The sequence below is a fragment of the Mchenga conophoros genome, linkage group LG17 (genome assembly GCF_057382185.1).
Source record: "Mchenga conophoros isolate Kocher_MC1m ecotype Shallow Benthic linkage group LG17, M_conophoros_male_GT1.1, whole genome shotgun sequence".
Classification (NCBI taxonomy): domain Eukaryota; kingdom Metazoa; phylum Chordata; class Actinopteri; order Cichliformes; family Cichlidae; genus Mchenga; species Mchenga conophoros.
The window spans coordinates 584,657-607,559 of NC_140542.1; the positions used below are offsets into that span (position 1 = coordinate 584,657).

The 22,903-nt window shown below is 39.2% G+C and overlaps 1 protein-coding gene across 5 annotated transcripts in view; it reads right to left on the reverse strand.

Moving 5' to 3' along the window:
* The window catches only part of LOC146554792 (diacylglycerol kinase iota-like), a 91,200-nt gene that overhangs the window by 23,971 nt on the left and 44,326 nt on the right, over positions 1-22,903 (reverse strand). For 4 of the 5 annotated variants that reach the window (XM_085251397.1, XM_085251395.1, XM_085251394.1 and 1 more), the window contains exons 3-13: positions 19,409-19,504; positions 12,548-12,622; positions 9,230-9,286; positions 9,072-9,137; positions 8,923-8,991; positions 7,221-7,337; positions 5,379-5,453; positions 4,480-4,575; positions 3,710-3,792; positions 3,358-3,418; positions 3,164-3,277 (exon numbers count right to left, since the gene is read on the reverse strand). In XM_085251397.1, coding sequence (XP_085107523.1) covers positions 3,164-3,277; positions 3,358-3,418; positions 3,710-3,792; positions 4,480-4,575; positions 5,379-5,453; positions 7,221-7,337; positions 8,923-8,991; positions 9,072-9,137; positions 9,230-9,286; positions 12,548-12,622; positions 19,409-19,504 — 909 coding nt within the window. The remainder of the gene's footprint in view (positions 1-3,163; positions 3,278-3,357; positions 3,419-3,709; positions 3,793-4,479; positions 4,576-5,378; positions 5,454-7,220; positions 7,338-8,922; positions 8,992-9,071; positions 9,138-9,229; positions 9,287-12,547; positions 12,623-19,408; positions 19,505-22,903) is intronic. The other variant, XM_085251398.1, reaches the window with a different exon arrangement.

The following is a 22,903-nucleotide window of genomic DNA, read 5'->3' on the forward strand; positions in this document are numbered from 1 at the left end:
CCTTAACACGGATCAGTCGTCCTGTCCCCTTGGCAGAAAAACAGCCCCATAGCATGATGTTTCCACCCCCATGCTTCACAGTAGGTATGGTGTTCTTGGGATGCAACTCAGTATTCTTCTTCCTCCAAACACGACGAGTTGAGTTTATACCAAAAAGTTCTACTTTGGTTTCATCTGACCACATGACATTCTCCCAATCCTCTGCTGTATCATCCATGTGCTCTCTGGCAAACTTCAGACGGGCCTGGACATGCACTGGCTTCAGCAGCGGAACACGTCTGGCACTGCGGGATTTGATCCCCTGCCGTTGTAGTGTGTTACTGATGGTGACCTTTGTTACTTTGGTCCCAGCTCTCTGCAGGTCATTCACCAGGTCCCCCCGTGTGGTTCTGGGATCTTTGCTCACCGTTCTCATGATCATTTTGACCCCACGGGATGAGATCTTGCGTGGAGCCCCAGATCGAGGGAGATTATCAGTGGTCTTGTATGTCTTCCATTTTCTGATGATTGCTCCTACAGTTGATTTTTTCACACCAAGCTGCTTGCCTATTGTAGATTCACTCTTCCCAGTCTGGTGCAGGTCTACAATACTTTTCCTGGTGTCCTTCGAAAGCTCTTTGGTCTTGGCCATGGCGGAGTTTGGAGTCTGACTATTTGAGGCTGTGAACAGGTGTCTTTTATACAGATGATGAGTTCAAACAGGTGCCATTCATACAGGTAATGAGTGGGGGACAGAAAAGCTTCTTACAGAAGACGTTACAGGTCTGTGAGAGCCAGAGATTTTCCTTGTTTGAGGTGACCAAATACTTATTTTCCACCCTGATTTACGAATAAATTCTTTACAAATCCTACCATGTGGATTCATGGATTTTTTTTTCACATTCTGTCTCTCACAGTTGAAGTGTACCTCTGGTGCAAATTACTGACCTCTGTCATCATTTTAAGTGGGGGAACTTGCACAATCGGTGGCTGACTAAATACTTTTTTGCCCCACTGTACTGCATGCTGTCATTTTACTGCAGCATGTCAGCCAGAAAATAGATTTTTGTAAAGACCTCTTATCAATTTACTAATACATTTATGCCAATTATCTGAAAAATGTGAAGAAAAATTGCTGACATATCAATTTTTTTCACTCTAACTTTTGACTCATACGTGAAATATTTGATGTATTATCCTCACTACAAGCCTACATAGCTGATCTCATGAAAAGTCTCATGGAAGAATGTGGGTGCTCGTAAAAGATCTGCTGCAGTGCTGTTATTGAAACGTGTGTCAAGAGGCAGATTCTTCAAACTTTAGTGCTTCATCAGAGTTTTAGGAACAAGTTGCAGATTTTTGTCAGACTTTCTGAAAGTTTTGGGGAGAGGAAGGTCAAAACCAGCAGAGGAGGGCTCGCCTTTCATAATCCAACAAATGCCACACTTCCAGCTTTTGTAAGGCTATTTCTAGAAAAAGTTCCACCTTGACAACAGTACAATATGCTTTATGTTTGAGACTCCATACGAGTCTTTTACCATAAATTTAGCTTGTGTAAACTGTAAATTTTCAAGAGTGAAAAAGGTACATCTGAAAAATGTACTTAATTGCACTATTTCCTCTAGACATCTTTAAAGTTACAGTGTGTAAAATCTCACCACTAGATGTCAGTAGATTGCAGATTGTGGTCAACTGAGTCGTTTTCTTACCCCAGAGGGGTTTTATTGTTTTGGGGGTTTTTTTGCTATTTGTAGGGCTGGTGGCCCACTGTTTAATTCAGCTGTCAATGCTGGATGATAATCAGCACTTGCAACAATATCAGGAAATATATAAGCACGTTTATTCACATTTCTGTGCTCCGGGCGGTAGTCGGAGGAATCAAAATCTCTAAAAGTAGTAAAATGGTGGGGTTTCTGGTTTACTTTCAACAAATCTTGGTCATATTTTTCCTGTGTTTTTCTTAATGAAATGAGTAAAGCTTTTCTTAATGAATAGAGAACTTTCTTTGTATAAGTTTGGAAATTGTTTTGTCATTTTTAGCAGCTGTGTCTTCATGATATTTGCTTTGTGTTTGTTGTGCAATAGACGAGGATCTTTTACAGCTCACTGGGGAAAAAACGATTGTTTGGACCCCCTATGAGACAATAAACAATATAATAACAAAGAGATTTCAGAAAATTTGCAGCAATGAACTGCGGCTTATTATTTTGGTGTGTGAGTCTCAGTGAGCACAACTGGTCCACATATAATTGAAACGATGAGTCTGGGATACCTTACTTAAAGACATCCATGCGTTTTTTTCTATTATTTCTGGAATGTGAAAACAAACAGTGTATTTTACGCTTGAGGAAATGAAACCCTACTTTAAAAAAATGATGGAAATGGTTTGTTTTTTCTTACAGTATAAGTGATTTTCCCCTGAGGGAAACCCAAACCCTTTCTGTTTCCTATGCACGAAAAACCCTGAGTGAAATGCCAACTCGACCTATGGATTTATAAACTCTGTACCTCAGTTTGTTCTGTACACTTAAACCTGCTCTGAATACAACACCCACTGCAGCTGTGTCACTGCTGTGATGTTTCCCAGTGAGGTGGGGTGCGCTAAGCGAGCCGTTTTGCTGTCAGAGGGTTGATTCTGTGTTGTGTTTAAAGTTGTTTAAAACTGCAGAAAATTAAAATTAAAAAGGAAACATAATTACAGGAAGCTGCTGTGATGTCACCAACAAGCATGTCATCTTAGTTGTGCTTTGAAGAGGTCAAACGGGCTTAAGGGTCAGGGGGGGAGATTATATGGAGGAAGGGAGCTCTTTTAGACATCCTGGAATGTGGGTGAGGCATTTTGTAGCTCTCCGAGGTGGTGGGGAATAGAGAATTTATTTTTACTGCATATTAATATTTGAGCATACTCAACATGGCTATAAACCTGTCATGTTTAATCTGAAGAAGGAAATTTCCATCTCTCTCATGAAGAACGCAAATGTTCCCTTCTCTAAATCCCTTAAATATGTTTTTGTTTTTTATGCTGAAAGAGCTGTTGTTGCTCTTATTCTTCTTTTTCTTCGTTAGATCTAATTTATTTAGTCATGTTGTGCAAAAAATTTGCACATAAACTCAGAGAGGGCACACCGCTGCGCCCTGCTGCTCTCCATCAACTCTGCAGCAGAAGTCAAGGCTAGGAACTCACCCCACCCCAGTTGAGCGTCCTGGCGAGGTCATTTCCTGTTCCCAGAGGAAGCACAGCGACCGGAGGCTGGGGATTCATCTGCAGCTCATCGAGAGCAGACAGGATCCAACCCACCTACAGCGAGACATGAAGGCAAAGTGTAAGTTGTAGAAATTTAGAATAGAAAATAGTGGCTATTAGAGATGTATAGTCACCGTGCCATCTCCTCCGCAGGCAAGGATCCTCAGATTTGGCACTTTGCGATACAACTCCAACCTAACAAAGCAGAGAGGTAATATTATAGAATAAAAGACTGCTGATTAGTGTTGAGTGGGTGTAATTGGTCCAGATTTTATGAAAATTGTTCACCTGTGAGCTTTGGATTTAAATAAAAGAGGAGTGAAAAGATGGCTTTCCCCCCTCAGAGGTGGACTGAGATAAGGGTGATGTGAAATGAAGATTTAAAGTAGGTAATTGGTACTAAACTGTCAAGCTCAGGGTGATTTCAGCCTAACTGTGTAGGCTGTAATGAAACACCAGCACTCTCCCCAAGGGAAGATTACTCACGCCTCGCGCAGTCCACCCTGCGAAAGGTCGAAGACTTGACGAGGATTCAAGATCCACATAAACATCTGTAACACTTTGGCACCCTACAGAAAAAGCAGAAAAAAATTCAGCTTCCTTCATGTTACAATATTTAAAAAGCTGCCACTAACAGCAAGCAAATTAAAAAAAAATCTGTGAAAATCTGAGAAATGAATCTCCAAATCTTAAACTAAACCCAGTGTTATGTTCTGAAGATGTTGCTGATGAAGTCTAAAAGATTATAGTAAGCAGTGGAGCCCTGAACTTTTACCTGACGGAGTTGCAGGTAAGATGCAAACATCTGCCTCAGCTGAATGAGCCTTTAACTTGTTTAACTCCCCAGTACAAATCTGCGTGTTGTCCATATATCTGAGAGCTGTGCAGGTAATCTTCCGGTGGATTCACAGCTGTGTCCTACCTCCTGCATGCTCGCCTAAACAAAACGGAGTATTTCCTGCAGCGCCAACACTTCTGAAGCTAACCGTTTCCTGTTGTGTGATACATTTGTGAAACTTCTGAAGATGTTTCCGCCCGAATCTCCCGATAATGTTTGGAGTTCATGTGTGAAAACAGCTCAGCTCAGTTCATCTGATAAACCAAATTTTTGTCTGAACCGACATCCTCACAATGAAAATTAATTATAGACAGGCTGAGGACAGACGAGGTGAGGCAGCGACAATATCTCCAAACAACAATGAGAAGAGAAGGCGTCTCAAACAGATGAAAACAGAAGATTAAAGACATTTGCTCACCTGGTTGCCGCCGCTCTTTGGATTCACAAAAACCAAGATGGGCTTCATGAGGGGAGAGGGGAGAGGCTTCAGCATGAACGGACGCCATTTAGACTCCTAAGAGATCAATAAGATCAAAATATTAGAATGTTCACATAACATAAATGTTAAAATCATGATCCATTCAATATGGTGCAAAGTTTGGGCATATATGATGACTGCTGACAAATTTTAGCTTGATATATCAATTTTTGTATTTTATGAAAATCAGTCGGTCGATCCAGTTCCAGATGGTGGAGCAGAAGCCCGCGATGATTTGAGATCAGATGACCCTAATAATCCAATAATAGACTGTATAGCAAAGATGGACATAGCTTCCTAGAGCTTGGTTTGATTTGGCAATTTTGGTGTTGTTCTTTTTTTCTTCTTTAAACTAAGCATGAGAGCGAGGTGTGGACATGACTGAAAAACAGCTCTGCACAGATACAATACCGACATGTCAATCACAGGTTAGCCATGCCCTCAGTTATATTCTACTTCCTCCTCCATATTTTTTGTAAATATTTTTTCATCATGCTCAAGTGAAGACTAATAAAAGAAAAATAACTAAGAAAACATTTAGTGTGTTTAAAATGAAAAGAAATAAGGTAACTTCTCCAAATACCTCTACTCGATCTAATTTTTTTGCACAGTTAGAGCAGTCGCCCCCTGCTGGCCATCAGAATCCAGGCAGATTTAAAGCAAGAATTTTTCATTTCATACCTAAATGAAGTCGATGTTTTATAAACACAGTTTGAAGTCAGCCGGCAACGACTTTTATTTAGTTTAATGTTTTTTTTTTTTACTTGAGTCGAGATCACATGAAGGATAAACATGAGCTAAAAATGTATTATGACAGTGTAACTGATAATATCACTTACATCTAATCCCTTCTTGCTTGTCCTTCGTTTGAAAGATGTCCGCTTTTTTCTTCTGGCAGAGTTCTTTAGGGAGCTCTAAGGTACACATACACACACAGAGTTCAGTGGTTAGGTCACTGTCACCACGTCCCCTGTGATGGTAATTAAAAGTGCAATGAAGCATGTGACGCGACAGAGATATGCAGTATGTGTGTGCGTGTCTGTGTGTGATAACAGAGACACAATCCCAGAGTTCCCTCAGACAGACCAGACACGTGTCAGTTCGCATCTCATCATACCCCAAAAATCACACACACATTAGCACACACTGAGCTTGTGACTAGAGATGGCACGATACCACTTTTTTATGTCCGATACCGATACCGATATCATAAATTTGGATATCTGCCGATACCGATATGAATCCGATATAGTGTTTTTTAATCAACAAAACTATTTTTTAAAATATCTTGCTGCATTTTGCAAGTCTGCAAGTTCATACTCAAGTTTAAAACAACAACTACACTAAAGCTATTCTGTTATACCTGTATACAAAAAAAATATTTCATAGTTCAGCAATACTGATCAATCTATAAACTTAGACCTACACCATCCTCCCTATTCTGGTATTTTAAAGAGTACTTAGCGTAAATATTAAGCAACCTAACTAATAGGGTTCCAACTCCCAGCAACAACAAAAATAAATAAATAAAAAATAGGGAACCACCCCTCACGCGCCACCTCATGATGCTTAATCGACGTAATCAACCTTAATTTAATGCAGTGTGAAAGAAAATGGACAGAAATCAATTATTTTTCAAGAAATATTAAATAGATTCAACATCTTTCTTCAACAAAATTGCAGACTGCACAGATGGTACCTTCCCAAAGTAAAAAGTACTATAGCTTACTAGGGTATATATTAGACTTAATAGTCACTATATACAGTAATTGACTTCTATTCATTTTACATCAAATTAAAACTTTGGGTGTCAGATAATTATTTATTAAAAGCTCGACATTTTAAATGAGAATAAGAAAGAAAAGTATGTCTTTGTGCCCCCTTTTCCCAGTTAATGCCCTATCGGCCCCCCTGGCTAAACTTTGCTAGATCCGCCCCTGCACAGTTACCAGCGTCAGCTACGTAGAAAAAGATCCTGGAGTAGAAAGTAATATTAAATAAATTCTAACAACAGCTGATCAAGCTTAAACGTTCTGCTGTTGTTCAGCCGCTGGTTTCCTCTTTCTGGTGCAAAGTGGGCCAAAAGCAAACAAGAGAGACGGAGTCGCGACAGAAAAGCCGATCAGCTGATCATTTAAGCAGTTTCACGATTGAAGTAGCAGCAGGAGAGCGAGAGGCAGTCGCTCGTTAAGCTTAACGCAGGAATGTTTTACAAACATTCAGAGATGGACTTACACACTTGCTTTACTTCTCTCGGGGATAACTTTGTCGGAGATGAAATGCCAGGTTGCTAGCGAAGCTCCACATGCTATCCAGACCACCGACAGGTCCCGCATGCCACAGCCGCTCTATCACGTGATGCATACTGCTCCGACTGCTAACGTTCTGAGGTGAGTTACGGCGTGTTGCAAGTTTTGCGAGGTGCTTTCGTGATATTTAATGGATCGGATTACATTTTTTATTTTTCTCCGATATCCGATCCAGTAATTTAGGTCAGTATCGGACCGATACCGATACGTAATATCGGATCGGTCCATCTCTACTTGTGACACGCCTTCTTTTTGAGTCTTAAACTTAGATCGACAAAATCATTTCTCATTACTGTCACAAGATGACACCCAGTGAACTTTATCAACCAGCAGAGCGATCGAGGAGGGTGCTCGGCGAGGGTATGAGCATACCTGTGGTTTCCTGACTTTGATGATCCAGGACGGTGGTACTATGACACCGGCGTGGGCCCCCAGTGAACACGGCTCCTCTATCTGGTGCAGCATGAAACATGTTACCTTGTTGTGGAACTGCAAGGAAAAAAAGCCCAAAAAAACACTCCTCAGGGTCGTGTCATGCGCTAAACTTGCAATCCAAACTATCATACATGTTGTGCCAATGCTGCTATCCTGTATATATTGTACATACTATTGTTTGAGTACTTACGATTGTTTTTTTTGTACTTTTTATATTTTACATTTATATTTATTATTGAAACTTGCACCAAGGGAGTGGCACTCCAATTTCGTTGTACTCTGTACAATGACAATAAAGGCTATTCTATTCTATTGTCCGTGTGTGGTGCTCTAACACAGCTGTTTATAAGAAAAACAAAACACCCTGAGTGCCAATATTTGCTTCTCTTATGCTACCTCAGTGGTGTCAAACATAAGGGTCGGGGGCAAGAACTGGCCCACCAAAGGCTCCAATTCGGTCCAAGGATGGCTTTGGAAAGTATGAAGGAAGGCAGCGATTTTGGACTTTTAATTGTATTTTCAGAAGTTTTACAGCATCTCCTACTGACATTGCCATTCATGCGACACCAGAGAATCTGAGAAATAGATACACATTTAAAAACAGAACTTCCTGGGTTTTTTTGGTTAGGTTTGGTTTTTTTTAGCTACAATAGAATTTTCAATATTTTTATGGAGGATCTGCAGTAAGTAATGAATAAATAAAAAGATAATAATTATAGCTGACAGATTTCTTCCATTAACTACAGCATCTACTGTTGAAATTGCACTTCTATTTTCCTATACTAAGATATGTGAAGGATTCAATATGTAGTTAAACTTCTTTACACTGACAGTAAGGACAGTTTCACTGATCTGGCCCATATAAGGTCAAAGTGACATCCCTGCTCTGTGTGACAGACATTAAATGGTGCTTTGCTTCAGTGATACTACCAGTCCTCTGGCTCCAGCCTTGAGGCGGGTTATTGATCATTTATGTACCCAACGTTTGCTTTATTTTGTGGCTGTATTAGAAAATCAGCTGTAGAGACAGCAGGAAATAAAGGGAGCCACAGACATTAAATGGGTGCAATTACAGTACTGAACCTATGACATATTCCCTGTTCTGGGAACATTTTGAATTTATGTAACCATATACAAAAATATTAAATAGGTTCAGTTACTCTATTGAGCCCATGACACATGTAATATTTTTAAATAATGCAACCACATTTTCAAAAAACAAGGACGTGATGCATCATTTTCTTTAAGGTGCTTTCCTTCAGTGACACTAGCAGTTCTCCGCCTCCAGCCTCGAGACAGATTGGGTACATAAATGATTGATTATCTTTACTTTACTGTGTGGCTACATTAGAAAATCAGCTGTAGAGACAGCAGGAAATGAGAGACTGGGGGGATTACAGATGTGTCAGTACAACCAGCCTATTCATGAGTGGGGTCTACATGACCTTGTTAATGTGGAAATAATAATAATAACAAATGATGTCACTCTAATATATATTTGGAAATAGGTACAGAAACTTCCTGTAGTGCTTAAGTTTATATTTAATCCACTTCAATGCACAATACAACTTGTATTTCCCCACTAATAACATCTTAGTGGGGTTAAATATCATATTTACTCGTGAATTAACGGACTTACGGCCTGTTTACACCACGAACAACTGATGGCGATGATTTCTTTACTGTGGAAGAACTTCTGCTGAAAACTCTGCAGAAACAAAGAGGCAGTCTGCATGAACAGGAACAACATCTGTGTGCAGCTGCATGTGTTTTTGAGTGCAAACTCACCTTTCCACACTGTCTACATTTCCCCTCTTGTCGTCGTCTGTGAACCCAGTGGTGTCTGAGGATGTTCTGCCGGCAAACACAGAAACACAATTTCTTTCACTTAACGCCTCAAACAAAAAGCCGATTCCTCCCTCACATTTATGCAGCTACACACTTACATCTCTCAGGGTTCGGGATCCTCCCTCTCTGAAAGTCGGCTTACATCGGAAGTTTATCTAAAAAAAGAGATAAGCTGTAGTTTCCATCTGGGGAGGTTGTTTTTCACAGCTACATTTTTACAGATGCTCCATAAATGCATCACATGCAGGCAATCGTTAAGCTACTATTTTGAAAAGCTGACATCTATAATTATAATGATACACTCACTGAATGTGTGTGTGTGTGTGTGTGTGTGTGTGTGTGTGTGTGTGTGTGTGTGTGTGTGTGTGTGTGTGTGTGTGTGTGTGTGTGTGTGTGTGTTATTATGCCTGTACAAAATTGGCAGATTAGGGTTTTAGTTTTCCCGAGAATTGCTCATTCAGACTAAAAATTAACATAAATCATCTGTAGCTGCCGTTGGGAATTTGTTTTATTTATGATCACAAAAATTATATATCTTTTCCAACTGCCTTAAGACTTAGGGTTAGTTAGAATTACTGTTAGGATTTGGTATTTGACTGAGATGGCTAAACTTAGGGGTGAAAGAGTTTGGAATATATTCATGCTAAAACTCATTTTAATTTTATTGTGCCAAATCACAACAGCATTTGCCTCAAGGCGCTTTAAATTGTAAGACCCTACAATAATACAGAGAAAACCTCAACAATCAGACCCCAGTGAGCAAGCACTTGGTGACAGTGGGAAGGAAAAACTCCCTTTAAACAGGAAAAACCATCCGGCAGAACCAAGCTCAGGAAAGTGCAGGCATCTGCTGTGACTGGTTGGGGTGGGGAGAGGAAGCCAGGACAAAACCAAGATCAGTGAAACTTTGATGCACAGACATAAAGACCTTTCAAAAATTATTAGTAAGCTACAGTAAACTTTATTACATCAGAGCATCTTTAACCACCTGAGAGCCCGAATTCTCACATCTCAACATTGCATTTAGGCTTTTCTGAACCTTATGCATCAATTAAATGTTTTATACTTTTAAACAGTGGCGAATTATTGTTTTATCTCTTGTAAAGGTTCATGTGAGAATTTAGTAAGAGCCAATCAAAAGCCAAAATGGGAAACTTATTAGCCAGTCATGTTGCAAGTAAACAGCAGAGGTCCATGACAGTTTAAACTGTGTGGTGGAGAGCATACTGCCTTGCTAAGTACAGGGGTAGTGCTAGTACTAGTAGCATTCTTACTAATTCATAATATGGACAAGTATTTCATATAATCAGTGCTCTGGAGAATGAGCAGAGACATATCACCACTCTGAATTGATCTGTTAATAAAGCAGTAATGTTGTCAGACTTCTACATGCACAGTAGAAGTATGGCTTGAAGGGGAAAAGGCTTTTTAACCTAATGTTCAGGCACAGTCATTAAACTTTACTCAGGTACTTTGCAGACATTTTTCATGACTCAGTGACCACTGAAGTTAAGTTACGGCTCTCACGGCATTGATTTAAAAACAACCTTCATGTGCTTGTAACTGCCCAGAGGCTTTGTCAAGTGTAAGACTCATTTCAAGAAAGATTTCCGATTTCATGGAGTACTTCATGCAATAACCCTTTGGAAGGTAATACCTGTAAGATAAGCAGCACATTGGTTACTACAACCCTGTTAAACCCTGTGTATAACCTGGAGTTGTTTTTAGTCTCATGTGTGCTTGTGCTAATAATTAGTAAGGTATTTTGATTCTATATTCAGTTTCTTATATAACTTTTCAATTTTATTTAAAATTTTTACCAATTATTACTTTAATTATTACTTTTTATGTTTAATGTTTTGGCTGCTGTAGCTTTTGGGATAAATAAAATATATGTTTTCTTATCATGCCTCGGCTTCATTTAATTTACATAGGGAAAGAAAATAACAAATCTTATCAAAGGCATTTAAAGATCTTAGAAATAATGGAACAGCTATTTAATATTATATTTATTTGAGTCTCAGAACCCAAGAGCATAAACCAGGGATCGAGAACTATGACAAAAATGAAGTATGAACAATAAACTCTGTGTGTGTGTGTGTGTGTGTGTGTGTGTGTGTGTGTGTGTGTGTGTCTGTGTACTATGGTTACATATCTTTGTGGGGACAAGAAAAATTGGAAGTTTGCAATACTTGTGGGGATCAACAGCCCTTATGTGGATAAAATACCCATCCCTACAAGTCTGAAAGCATTTTTAAGACTCAAAATGTGGTTTTAGTGACAGGGTTACAATCATGGTCAGGGTTACCTGACTCAGCACCGGGTCTCCACAAGGATGTGTTTTGAGTCCCCTCCTGTTTACGCTCTACACATCCGACTGCTCCCCTACCCATCTCTCAAACACCATCATAAAGTTCGCGGATGACACCACAGTGGTTGGACTCATCTCAAGGGGGGATGAGTCGGACTACAGAGATGAGGTCAACAGACTGACTGAGTGGTGTTCAGTTAACAACCTCCAACTGAACACCACGAAAACTAAAGAACTTATCTTGGACTTCAGGAAGGGCAGAGCAGACCCGGCCCCACTTTACATTCACGGGAGCTGTGTGGAGAGGGTACACTCCATGAGGTTTCTGGGCGTGCAGATATCTGATGACCTCTCCTGGACTGCAAATACTACAGCGGTGGTTAAAAAGGCCCAGCAGCGTCTCCACTTTCTGAGAGTGCTCAGGAGGAACAACCTGGAGGAGAGGCTGCTGGTGACATTTTACAGAGCCACCATAGAGAGCATCCTAACGTACGGCATAACAACATGGTATGCAGGGTGCTCAGCTGCAGACAGGAAAGTACTGCAGAGGGTCATCAACACAGCCCAGAAGATCACTGGCTGCTCTCTGCCCAGCCTGGAGGTCACTGCAAACTCTCGGTACCTCAGCAGAGCTGGCAATATCATCAAGGACCACTCTCACCCCAGCAACCAACTGTTTGAACTATTACCGTCAGGCCGACGGTACAGGTCACATAAAACCAGGACAAACAGATTCAGGGATAGCTTCTTTCCCAGAGCTATCACCGTAGTAAATAAGCACAAAAACAACTGAACCTATTCCATACCGTCACTTTCATTATATTATGCTGCTATTCATACTGTCATTATATTAATGCTGCTATCCTGTATATATTGTACATACTATTGTTTGAGTACTTACGATTGTTTTTTTTGTACTTTTTATATTTTACATTTATATTTATTATTGAAACTTGCACCAAGGGAGTGGCACTCCAATTTCGTTGTACTCTGTACAATGACAATAAAGGCTATTCTATACCCATACACATACTGTGTGTGTGTGTGTGTGTGTGTGTGTGTGTGTGTGTGTGTGTGTGTGTGTGTGTGTGTGTGTGTGCGCTACCTTTTCTAGTTGCTCCATGCAGCCGGTGTGAACAACAATCTTACAGGCTGCACATTTCCTCCTGGGGGCCGACTTCTTAAAAAGAGAGTACAAAGGGCAGAGTAAGACACACAAAATCCACACAGCACACAGCAAATGAAACAAACACAAGCAGTGTAAGAACACACTAACAGCAACCTGCTGTTACACACTGGCAAGATGTGCTCAAGGTCCCCCAACATTTTACCTTTACTCCAGTTCAGTTTGAAAAGCAGTGGCAGACTTTTATTAGCACCACTAACAGCACAGTGACACTCCAGGCTTGAGGAGTCCATTTCTGTTATTTTTTTCACCAGCCATTATTCAAAATGGAAAAAATAAGGATTTTAAGAACATTAGCTTATATTTCTGACTCTTCTATAGATATAGGTGTCACTACCCAATCTTTAGAGAAAATGTCTTTTATGTTACTTTCATGTCAATATCAACATAAAAAAAAAACAAAAAAAAAACCTTGATATCTTTGCTTGGTTCTACAAAGAACTTCAGATTATTGGCTAATTTTTTTTCTATTAAAAGAAAAAAAAATTCTAATGTTGTGTATGTTCTTTTTCTTTAAAAAAAAATGCAAAATACATAAAAATCATGAATAAAAGCCATATGTTGTTAATATATACATTATCACTAATAAAATACATACGATTTTTTGTGAACCACTAAAATAATAATAATAATAAATAATTTTTCACCAATTTGATAAATAATTGTGCATATTTTTAACTGAATTAGTTTTATATAACTAATTCAGGTTTTTTTTTAACATTTTCATTCATGGATTACAAACTACATAAAAAAAAATCAGCAACCACAGTCCTTACCTTTTAACAGTTTATGTACAGTGAATGTAATAATATATTTAATCATTTAAATATTTTATCCTGCATTGAAATTTCTAAAATCTAAATTGAAATTTAGATAATTTGTTTTAAGCTGATTTACGTACATTTAAGCCATTTTATCTAGAGCAGTCACATGCTGCATAACGTTTATAGACTTTTATGGTGAAAGGAATGTACAAAAAAACAAATGAGGCTTGGACGAATTCATCGTAGGAAGACCCACTGGCTTGTAGACGTGGGTTTTAAAACTTAATTTTGGTATCCTGGTTATTTGAAATAAGACATTACGAGGGTCAGGTGGCCTAACCGAGACCAGCACTGAAGTTCTGGTTACAGTGAGATAATTACAGACAAAATTATTTCACAAGAGTCGCCCCCTGTTGGCCATTTAAATGAATGCAGGTTTAAGGTAATTAGCTTCAGCTTCAATTTCCAGACCCAGAAAATAATCTTTACTGCTGTGGGGCTGGGAAAAACACACAACACACACACAAAACCCACAAAAAACAAATCTCTAAGGTAAAAGAATGAATTAAAAGCGCAGAGTAATTTATCACACAGTGACTGACAAAAAAAAAAAAGCAAACACTCAAGATGCCAAAGTGCGATTTGCCTTCAATAAATAACACTGCCGTGCTTCCCTTGCTCTTGCAACAGACAAACTACTCATTATGAGTAATAATATGACAACTAATAATGGAGTGGTCTCATCTCCAGTCAATGAGTTCACTCTTGAATGTCACACTGAGCAATACTCAGAGCTACTCCCACGAACACACACACACACAAAAGGAAAAGAAAAAACCCCCAAAAAACAACAACAACAAAAACAACGTTTCACCCTCATTTTTCATGGGTTAGTAGCTCTGAATGTTCTGCTTGGAAAGCCCCGCCACAAGATCAGCTTCTTACATGAACTATCATGCTGAGACAAGCAAGACATCCTTTTTCAAGATGCCACAAGAGTTAAAACTCCAAGAAAAATGAAGGTTCTAAACAGAGGAACTTTATTTATTACACACAAAATACATTTTTAATGGTCATTGTCAGGGAACTTTAAACAGCTGTGTAAAACAATTAATGTCCGGTAGCCTTTTAACAGCATGTTTTTCACAGAAAAGGAAACAAAGTATGACATCATTTTACTTTACACATTTTACAATCACCAAATAACCAGTAGTTATAAAGCACTACAAATTTTAAACCAGTCGGGCAAAGCATTAAAGCCTTGAATAAATACTCCTGCCTAACACTGCTGAACTCAGGACCAGGATAGGGAAGTTTCCCAGAAGAGCGCTGAGCTGTAATCAGATCAGCAGTCTCATTCAGTTTACCTATGAGTGGATTTAAGGTATGGCTGAGCAGAGAGACAAGCATTGGGACTGAGGCATTTAAATGTGTTATCAATGGAATCATACTCAGCCACAATCCCAGTAGATCAGCTGATTTCAATGCCAGCCAGCATACAGTTGGTGGGCCAGATTGTGGCTTTGTATCACACCTCCAACCACATCGCTCTATCAAGACAATAATCATAATATAGCGAGAATGAGGAGGTCCCAGGCAGGAGCCGAGCCATGCCATCAAATATAGATTTCAGTAGACAAAAATAACAATATTCCTTTAAGTAAGGTGGTCCTCACTGAAATGATGCTAAAAACATCAATCCAATTAATCAAAAAGAAACAACCCCAGAACATGAAGGATACTAAGAAGACTTCATGAGTGTTTACTAACCGGCATGTCTAAGTACAGTAGTACCATGTCTGAGGTGAGGCGGACACTGTACCAGTCTGTTCTGCTGAATAGAGAGCTGAGCATTTAGGAGAAGATGTGAATTTACTGTCTGATTGATCCTTAGCTCTGCCCACAGGCTGTGGGTACCGAACTAAAGAGTGAGATGCAAGCAGCAAACAAGCTTCTAGGTCTGGGCTCAGCCTCAGAGATGGGGTGAGGTTTCTGAGGTGGTTCCCAAAACGATCTGTCGTTTTCCAACACAATATGCATTCACAAGAGTAACGCAAGGTGGAAATTCTTTTCACACCATTTCCAAGCTTGAAGATTGGCAAAACAACACTGATGGAATAGTCCCTTCTTGTCCCAGAAAGAGGTTTGCCATCATTTCCGAAAAAATTTCTTTAACCATCTGTACCCCATAACAGCCATGGCCAACTGGCGTGATGCTACGACTGTTGGTGTATAAAAACCGTTTTGTACACACTACATTTTAACATATTTTAGGACACTCAAGCCTTAGCTGGCATAATCTGTTTTGGTTATAGCAGACTTGTTGTCAGCTGTCTGGAGATGGGAGTGTTGCATGACTGACAATGATAAATAAATAGAATAAATGGAGAATAAGTCATCATTTTAATGCACATTTTATTGTTTTAGAGCCACGACTTGAGTTCAAGAGGAGGATGAGGTGTAGATGAGGGAGGACAGAGCAGTGGTGGAGGAGGCCGATGAAGAGTAGGAGGCAAAACAGAAAAGAGATGATGAGAATAACATTATGAAATGTGCAACTGTACAAATCTTAATTGGTCAAATATAATTTTAAAGAGCTACTTGTGATCTGTAAATCAAAACTAACTTATAACTGAGACTTTACATAACTTTTTTTTAGCTGTAATCAGGTGTTTAGAATTTGTAATCAGATTTCTCTTTCTTTCAGAATTCCCAGCAATCTGGAATATTCCAATAGAAACATACCAGGGTATAGAGGATTGAATGGACTGAATGGAGAATGGGTGGATGGACAGATGGACAATAAACTGGACTGGGCTAAAAACACCACAGCACTTTACAGGAAGGGCCAGAGTCGTCTCTATTTTTTGAGGCGACTGAGGTCCTTCAACATCTGCCAGAAAATGCTGAGGATTTTCTATGAGTCTGTTGTGGCCAGTGCGATCCTCTATGCTGTTGCATGCTGGGGGAGCAGGCTGAGGGTCGCAGATGCCAACAGACTTAATAAACTGATCCGTAAGGCCAGCAATGTTGTGGGGATGGAGCTGGACTCCCTCAAGGTGGTGTCGGAGAGGCGGATGCTGTCCAAGATAAAGAGAATGTTGGATAACACCTCCCACCCACTCCATGACATGCTGGTCAGTCACAGGAGCTCGTTCAGTGAGAGACTGAGATTACCGAAAAGCACCACTGAACGACACAGGAAATCATTCCTGCCTGTGGCCATCTCCCTGTACAACGCATCCACTTAACACACTGTTTGCTGCTACAACTACACATGTTTCTTTTCCAAATATTTATTTATAAGTGACTTATGTATGTATGTATGTATATTTATGTATATATTGTACTATTCTTAGTTAGCGTATTGTCTGTCTTGTCTTAATGTTGGTTTAAAATGGAGCACTGTAACAAAAAATAATTTCCCCCAGGGATCAATAAAGTATTCTGATTCTGATTCTGATTTATGGATGGGTGGATGGTAATCCATGATTATGAAGCATGCCATGGAGGTCTTTACTTCCTTTTCAAACACTCTTTGTTAAGCGTGTAATAGGAGAGAGGAGGTATTTTCTGCAGCATTTGCCTTACACAACAGCCTGGTTGTTCCTTCATGACTGAGATTAAATCGAGCTGATCCCGCTGAAAACAGGTAGGAATGTGTTTACTTACGTCAGCCACGACTTGTCAAAGCGATCTCAGATTCCTCTGAGGTCGGCATATCCTCTTGGACATTTATCTAACACAAATCACCACAGAGAGATTATTTCTTGCTGCAGCTCAATCTTGACAGCGTCTTAATGTGTTTTTATACGTGCACTATAATTACCTTCCATCAGTGGAAATGTACAAAGATGTCATTACATTAGTGTAGTGAATTAAAGGCTGTTTCTCAGCTCTGTATAGCAGGTGCTGTTTTTCTTGTAAGAGCTGAATAGATGGACAAAAGGTCAACAACAGCTCTCATTCAGACTCTTTCTTTGCAGCCCTGCATGCTTGTAGTCAACGACACTTCAGAACACACTTCCTTCTCTGTTTTTGGAGTAATTAATTCTCTGCTTTGTGGACATGTTTCACCTGAATCAGAGTGTGGCATCCTGTTTTAAAATAATGCTTTGTTTTAGCATTTACAACAGAATACGAAACGCTCCTTTTGCAGAACACTGGGACCACCTGCTCTGCAAATGAAGCACAATGATGTGTTTCAATGAGTGTTTCATGTGTGGCACTAAAAATCACAACCTGGTACTACACGGAAATTTTGTATTACCTGCTCCTGATGCCACATTTTAGAGTCATCATGTTTTTGCTTTTTGTTTTTGTCTCATTAACATAGCACCAGCAATAACAGGCCTTTTTATTCTGCAGCTGCACTAAAGAGACAAAACTCTGCTGCATGAAAAAGCTTTTAAGAATCAGATGTGTTTCGGGCAGCATTATTAGGTGCTGATATAAGAGACTCTGGTCATGGTTGGTTCAGGCTGATTAACTCTGCAATTGTCACATTTCCACACATGCATCGACAGTTGCTTGTTGTACACAGCGAAACCTACAGAAAACCTACAGAAGTTCAAATAAAAGTCTATTTTTGCAGACAAACTACTGACTTAGTCTAGCACGATGTTGATGGCAGCCGTCTTACATTCTGTCGCAGGGTTGAGTCTAAGGGGGGTGGGGTGGGGGGTGGGGGGGGGAATGGGGTGTACAAGACCACAACCAAGCCAACTAGCAATAGCTGATAAATTGGCACATCAACCTTTGGTCAATATAAGGTAACGTCTGGCTCCAAAACACCAACATGACAGAGGCCAAAACAATAAATGTCACCAGCTGCACTCCCAGATGGCAGAGTTGGAGGTCATCTGAACTTTGCAAGTGAATCAGATGAATGATATCGAGAGCAGCCACAACACTGACCTGGCCACTGAGTCGGCTGGTAGACGATAAAGACCTCCCCAATAGCTAATCATACTACACAACCGTAATGAATTGATAAACAGACAACTTCCTGTTTTTTCATTAACTACTCTAAAACTTTAAGGGACAATCTGAGTAAAGAGCTACCAGAACTTTTTCTGTATTTTTTGCACATTTATTTCTGACAATTTAAACCCAAACAGTTGCGCTGATCACAGTGTTTCTTTACTATGCAGAAAAAAGTTACTTCTTATATTAAGATATCAAAGGGACTAAATGTGTAGTTAAATGTCTTCACTATAACAGAAAGGAGAGTTTCTCTGGTCTGGCCACTTAAGACCAAAGTGGGCTGTATGTGGGCCATGATATAAAATTAATTTAAGATGCCATTATATCCATTTTTAAAAATCAATTCAAACTGAAAAGATTTTTTAAAAAAGCATTAATTAGCATTAGTTTTCATTTTCAGTTTCAAAAAGTTTCACTGAATGATTCACAGATGCTGCTAAAGGATAAAATTCTTAATAATGTGTGAGAAATCATTTTCGAAGAGGGACCCAAAACTACTTCTACTTGGTTTGTATTCAGAAGGACACAAATATAAATACAAATAACAAAGCTGAGCAACATTAATAAGTCTCAGTTTTTGCATACCAAAAAGCTAAATGTCTAGGGGGAATAACGCCTAAACCAAATGCTTATGAGTGCATAAGACAAATATGAAACCTCCCTTTAAAAATACAAATATATACCAAAGCCTGAAGATGATGTACTTGAAAAGATTTCGGGACCTTTCGGGAGTTTTTTAGAGGATTTGAATCTAACAATAAGTCAGTCAGACTAGTTAGTTGTTCTAAACCATACATGTTTTGTTGCATTGTCTTTTTTCTGAAGTTCGCTTCTCTTTTTTTGAGGATCTGGGTACCGAGTTGATTACAAGGAGCAAAATCTTTTTGGGATTCTTTTTAGTCCAGTTATTTAATGTTCATAAGACCATTACTTAAAAGAAATAAATATACATATTCTAGAAAAAACAAAAGTCTTTCACTGTATCTGACATGCTAACATAGGATTTGTATAAGGACTATAGATTACTCACAGCTGTCTTTAGCACGCAGGTGTCCTCTCCAAGATAACAGAGCTCTCCTGAGCAGCTCGTCTCCATCCACAGGTGATCCCCATTCACTGCGTTCTCCTACGGAGAAGCAGACAAGAGAGAGAAAATGAGCGGGGAATAATCATAAAATTAGTCAACATTGTCTCACTCACATTTAACTGCAACCATATAGACATGAGCACATGGCAGCGAATGAGGTCAACAAGTGTGTCAAGCACATAACAGCCACTGCTGAGTAGGTGGGTAACTTCACAGTGCATGTTAATTTAAACACTACTGATTCATGTGCAAACACACTCCTACATGGAGTAATACATGTCAGTGTATATGCGTACAAAGACATTCAAGGTAAATGCATGCAGGCTGAATGTTTGAGTAAAATTGTGTCACCGGGTTTACTGCACAGCTGTGATCACGCTCCCTCAGCTCAGATGTGAATAGTTTTGCTTGCTCATTCATTCAGTAATGGAAAAATGGATTGGAAGACTTTTGTTTCATTTGCTAATTATATAATTAACTTGTATTTGTTTAATTATCTTAATTTTGCACTTTCCTCTCTCTTTTGTGATTTTTTTGCAACATAAGAAAAACCCTGATTGTATTTCCTAATAACAGTATGTTGTATGTATATGACAACTTTAACTTCATTTATCAGCTTGGCAACTATCTTACAAAGTAAAAGTAAATAATTACTTTTTTTACTGGTTCACACTAGTTTCAAACATAAAATATATGGAATTTAATAATGTATAGGTCTGGATGTGGCTTTGTATGTGTATATCTATCTGGGACAACGCCTGGCTGAAATGGGAGGGTAATAAGATGACTCAGCTCAGTAGGACTTTGAGAATATAAAAGCTGGCCCAGAAAACCGGGGAAGTAAAAATAATAATTAATAGGGTAAATCTCTGCCGTGGGGTCCCTCCATGTCAACATAACATTGGGGATTGACTAGGGTGACCAGATATCCCTCTTCATGTGGGACTGCATGGCATTTTTATCCCTTGTCTCGAGATAATGTCCCACATTTTGACTGGTACTGTGGGACATGCACTTTTTTACTAAGTGAATATGAAGGAAAAGTTTTTATTACAGTCAGAAGATTCCTTTCGAATGCAGCACTCATCAAGGAAAGTAACAAACTTTGCAGATTTTGTTGAATATGACGGAAAAAAACCACAAAGGAAATGAAGCAGCAGAATACTCTGAGAAATTGCTTTTGTCTATTTTGCAAGAGTTATTTTAAACTTTTATGCTGGGCAAAATATGTAAAGTGACACATTATCCATGTCATAATTGGATAAAAATCACTACAACTGTAAAATATGGATCAAAAATTTTTAAGTTCAATGTGAACATTTCAGACTACCCCTGGCAAGACATGACATGTCCCCACTTTGCCCACACAAACAGTCTTTGTCCCACTTTTACTCTGTTAGGATCTAAGAGATTCTGGCAAGATGGGTTTAATTTAAATCACTATGTCTTATTTACTTCAATCCAAGTTCAATTTTATGAATAATGTGCATAACAGCCAGAAGAGCATAACATGGTCCAACAGGAAGTGCAGTTCCTTCCCAAGCCAATGCAGGCATATCTTTAGCAATCGGGCAAAGAATCTGCAAGGCTTGAAGAAAGATTTCCACAATACGCATCTAAACTCTTTGTCTCCTGTACATTTAACGAGCTACAAAATGTAATGTGGCAAAAATATAGGTTCTTTAAAACTTATAAACACGCATTGTAAAATATAATTTTGCAGCCTTACAACTTTACAGTGACCTACATACACTAACCTTTCAAGGTCCTACATCAAGAGTAATGTGTTATTCAATGCAAACTGCATTTCGTTGCCCTGTACCTGTGCATGTGCAATGACAATAAAGTTGAATTCTATTCTATTCTATTCTATTATTCCAATATTTTATTTATAATAAAGAGTTACTGGCAAAAAGTTGAAGAAAGTAAACAGGCAATAAAAACTGTTATATCTGGTCTTTAAGTCTGACGTCATTAGCCGTGTCTGGGCCTAAACTCCGCTGCAGGTCCATAAGTCAAGCGATCACTGAGAGTTGAAAAACTGTCTAAATTCCTTCATCTGTAATAACATGATCAGTGTGGCTGCTCTACCAGGTGTAACAATTCAGTTGAACATCCAGGCATCCATAAAAACGGAATTTATGACATTTAACGGAATTAGAAGTTAGCAGGGAGTTAGCTCGCTAGCTTCCATCTAAATACAATATAGCATGTCCTGACTGCGGGGTTTCGGAAACAAATTAAGATGTACAGCTCTGCTATCACTTCCGACATAAATGAAGACAGAAAACTAAACAACAGTGACGTTTGTAGGAAGTTTGGCTACCTGGTATATAACGATGTGCTACGTGATCGCTAGCGACACAGCTATGTTAGCATAATAAACACAGTGAAGCTGGAGGATGAACGCTAACTTTTTTCCACTTGATAAAAGTTAACGTGAGGATTCCCGGTGGTCAGGGATAGAGATGGACCGATCCGATATTATGTATCGGTATCGGTCCGATACTGACCTAAATTACTGGATCGGATATCGGAGAAAAATAAAAAATGTAATCCGATCCATTAAATATCACGAAAGCACCTCACAAAACTTGCAACACGCCGTAACTCACCTCAGAACGTTAGCACGTCGGAGCAGTATGCATCACGTGATAGAGCGGCTGTGGCATGCGGGACCTGTCGGTGGTCTGGATAGCATTTGGAGCTTCGCTAGCAACCTGGCATTTCATCTCCGACAAAGTTATCCCCGAGAGAAGTAAAGCAAGTGTGTAAGTCCATCTCTGAATGTTTGTAAAGCATTCCTGTGTTAAGCTTAACGAGTGACTGCCTCTCGCTCTCCGGCTGCTACTTCAATCGTGAAACTGATCAGCTGATCGGGTTTTCTGTCGCGAGTCCGTCTCTCTTGTTTGTTTTTGGTCCACTTTGCGCCAGAAAGAGGAAACCAGCGGCTGAACAACAGCAGCACGTTTAAGCTTGATAAGCTGTTGTTACAATTTATTTAATATTACTTTCTACACCAGGATCTTTTTCTACGTAGCTGACGGCTGGTAACTGTGCAGGGGCGGATCTAGCAAAGTTTAGCCAGGGGGGCCGATAGGGCATTAACTGGGAAAAGGGGGCACAAAGACATACTTTTCTTTCTTATCTCATTTAAAATGTCTAGCTTTTAATAAATAATTATCTGACACCCAAAGTTTTAATTTGATGTAAAATGAATAGAAGTCAACTACTGTATATAGTGACTATTAAGTCTAATATATATACCCTAGTAAGCTATAGTACTTTTTACTTTGGGAAGGTACCATCTGTGCAGTCTGCAATTTTGTTGAAGAAAGATGTTGAATCTATTTAATATTTCTTGAAAAATAATTGATTTCTGTGCATTTTCTTTCACACTGCATCAATTAAGGTTGATTACGTCGATTAAGCATCATG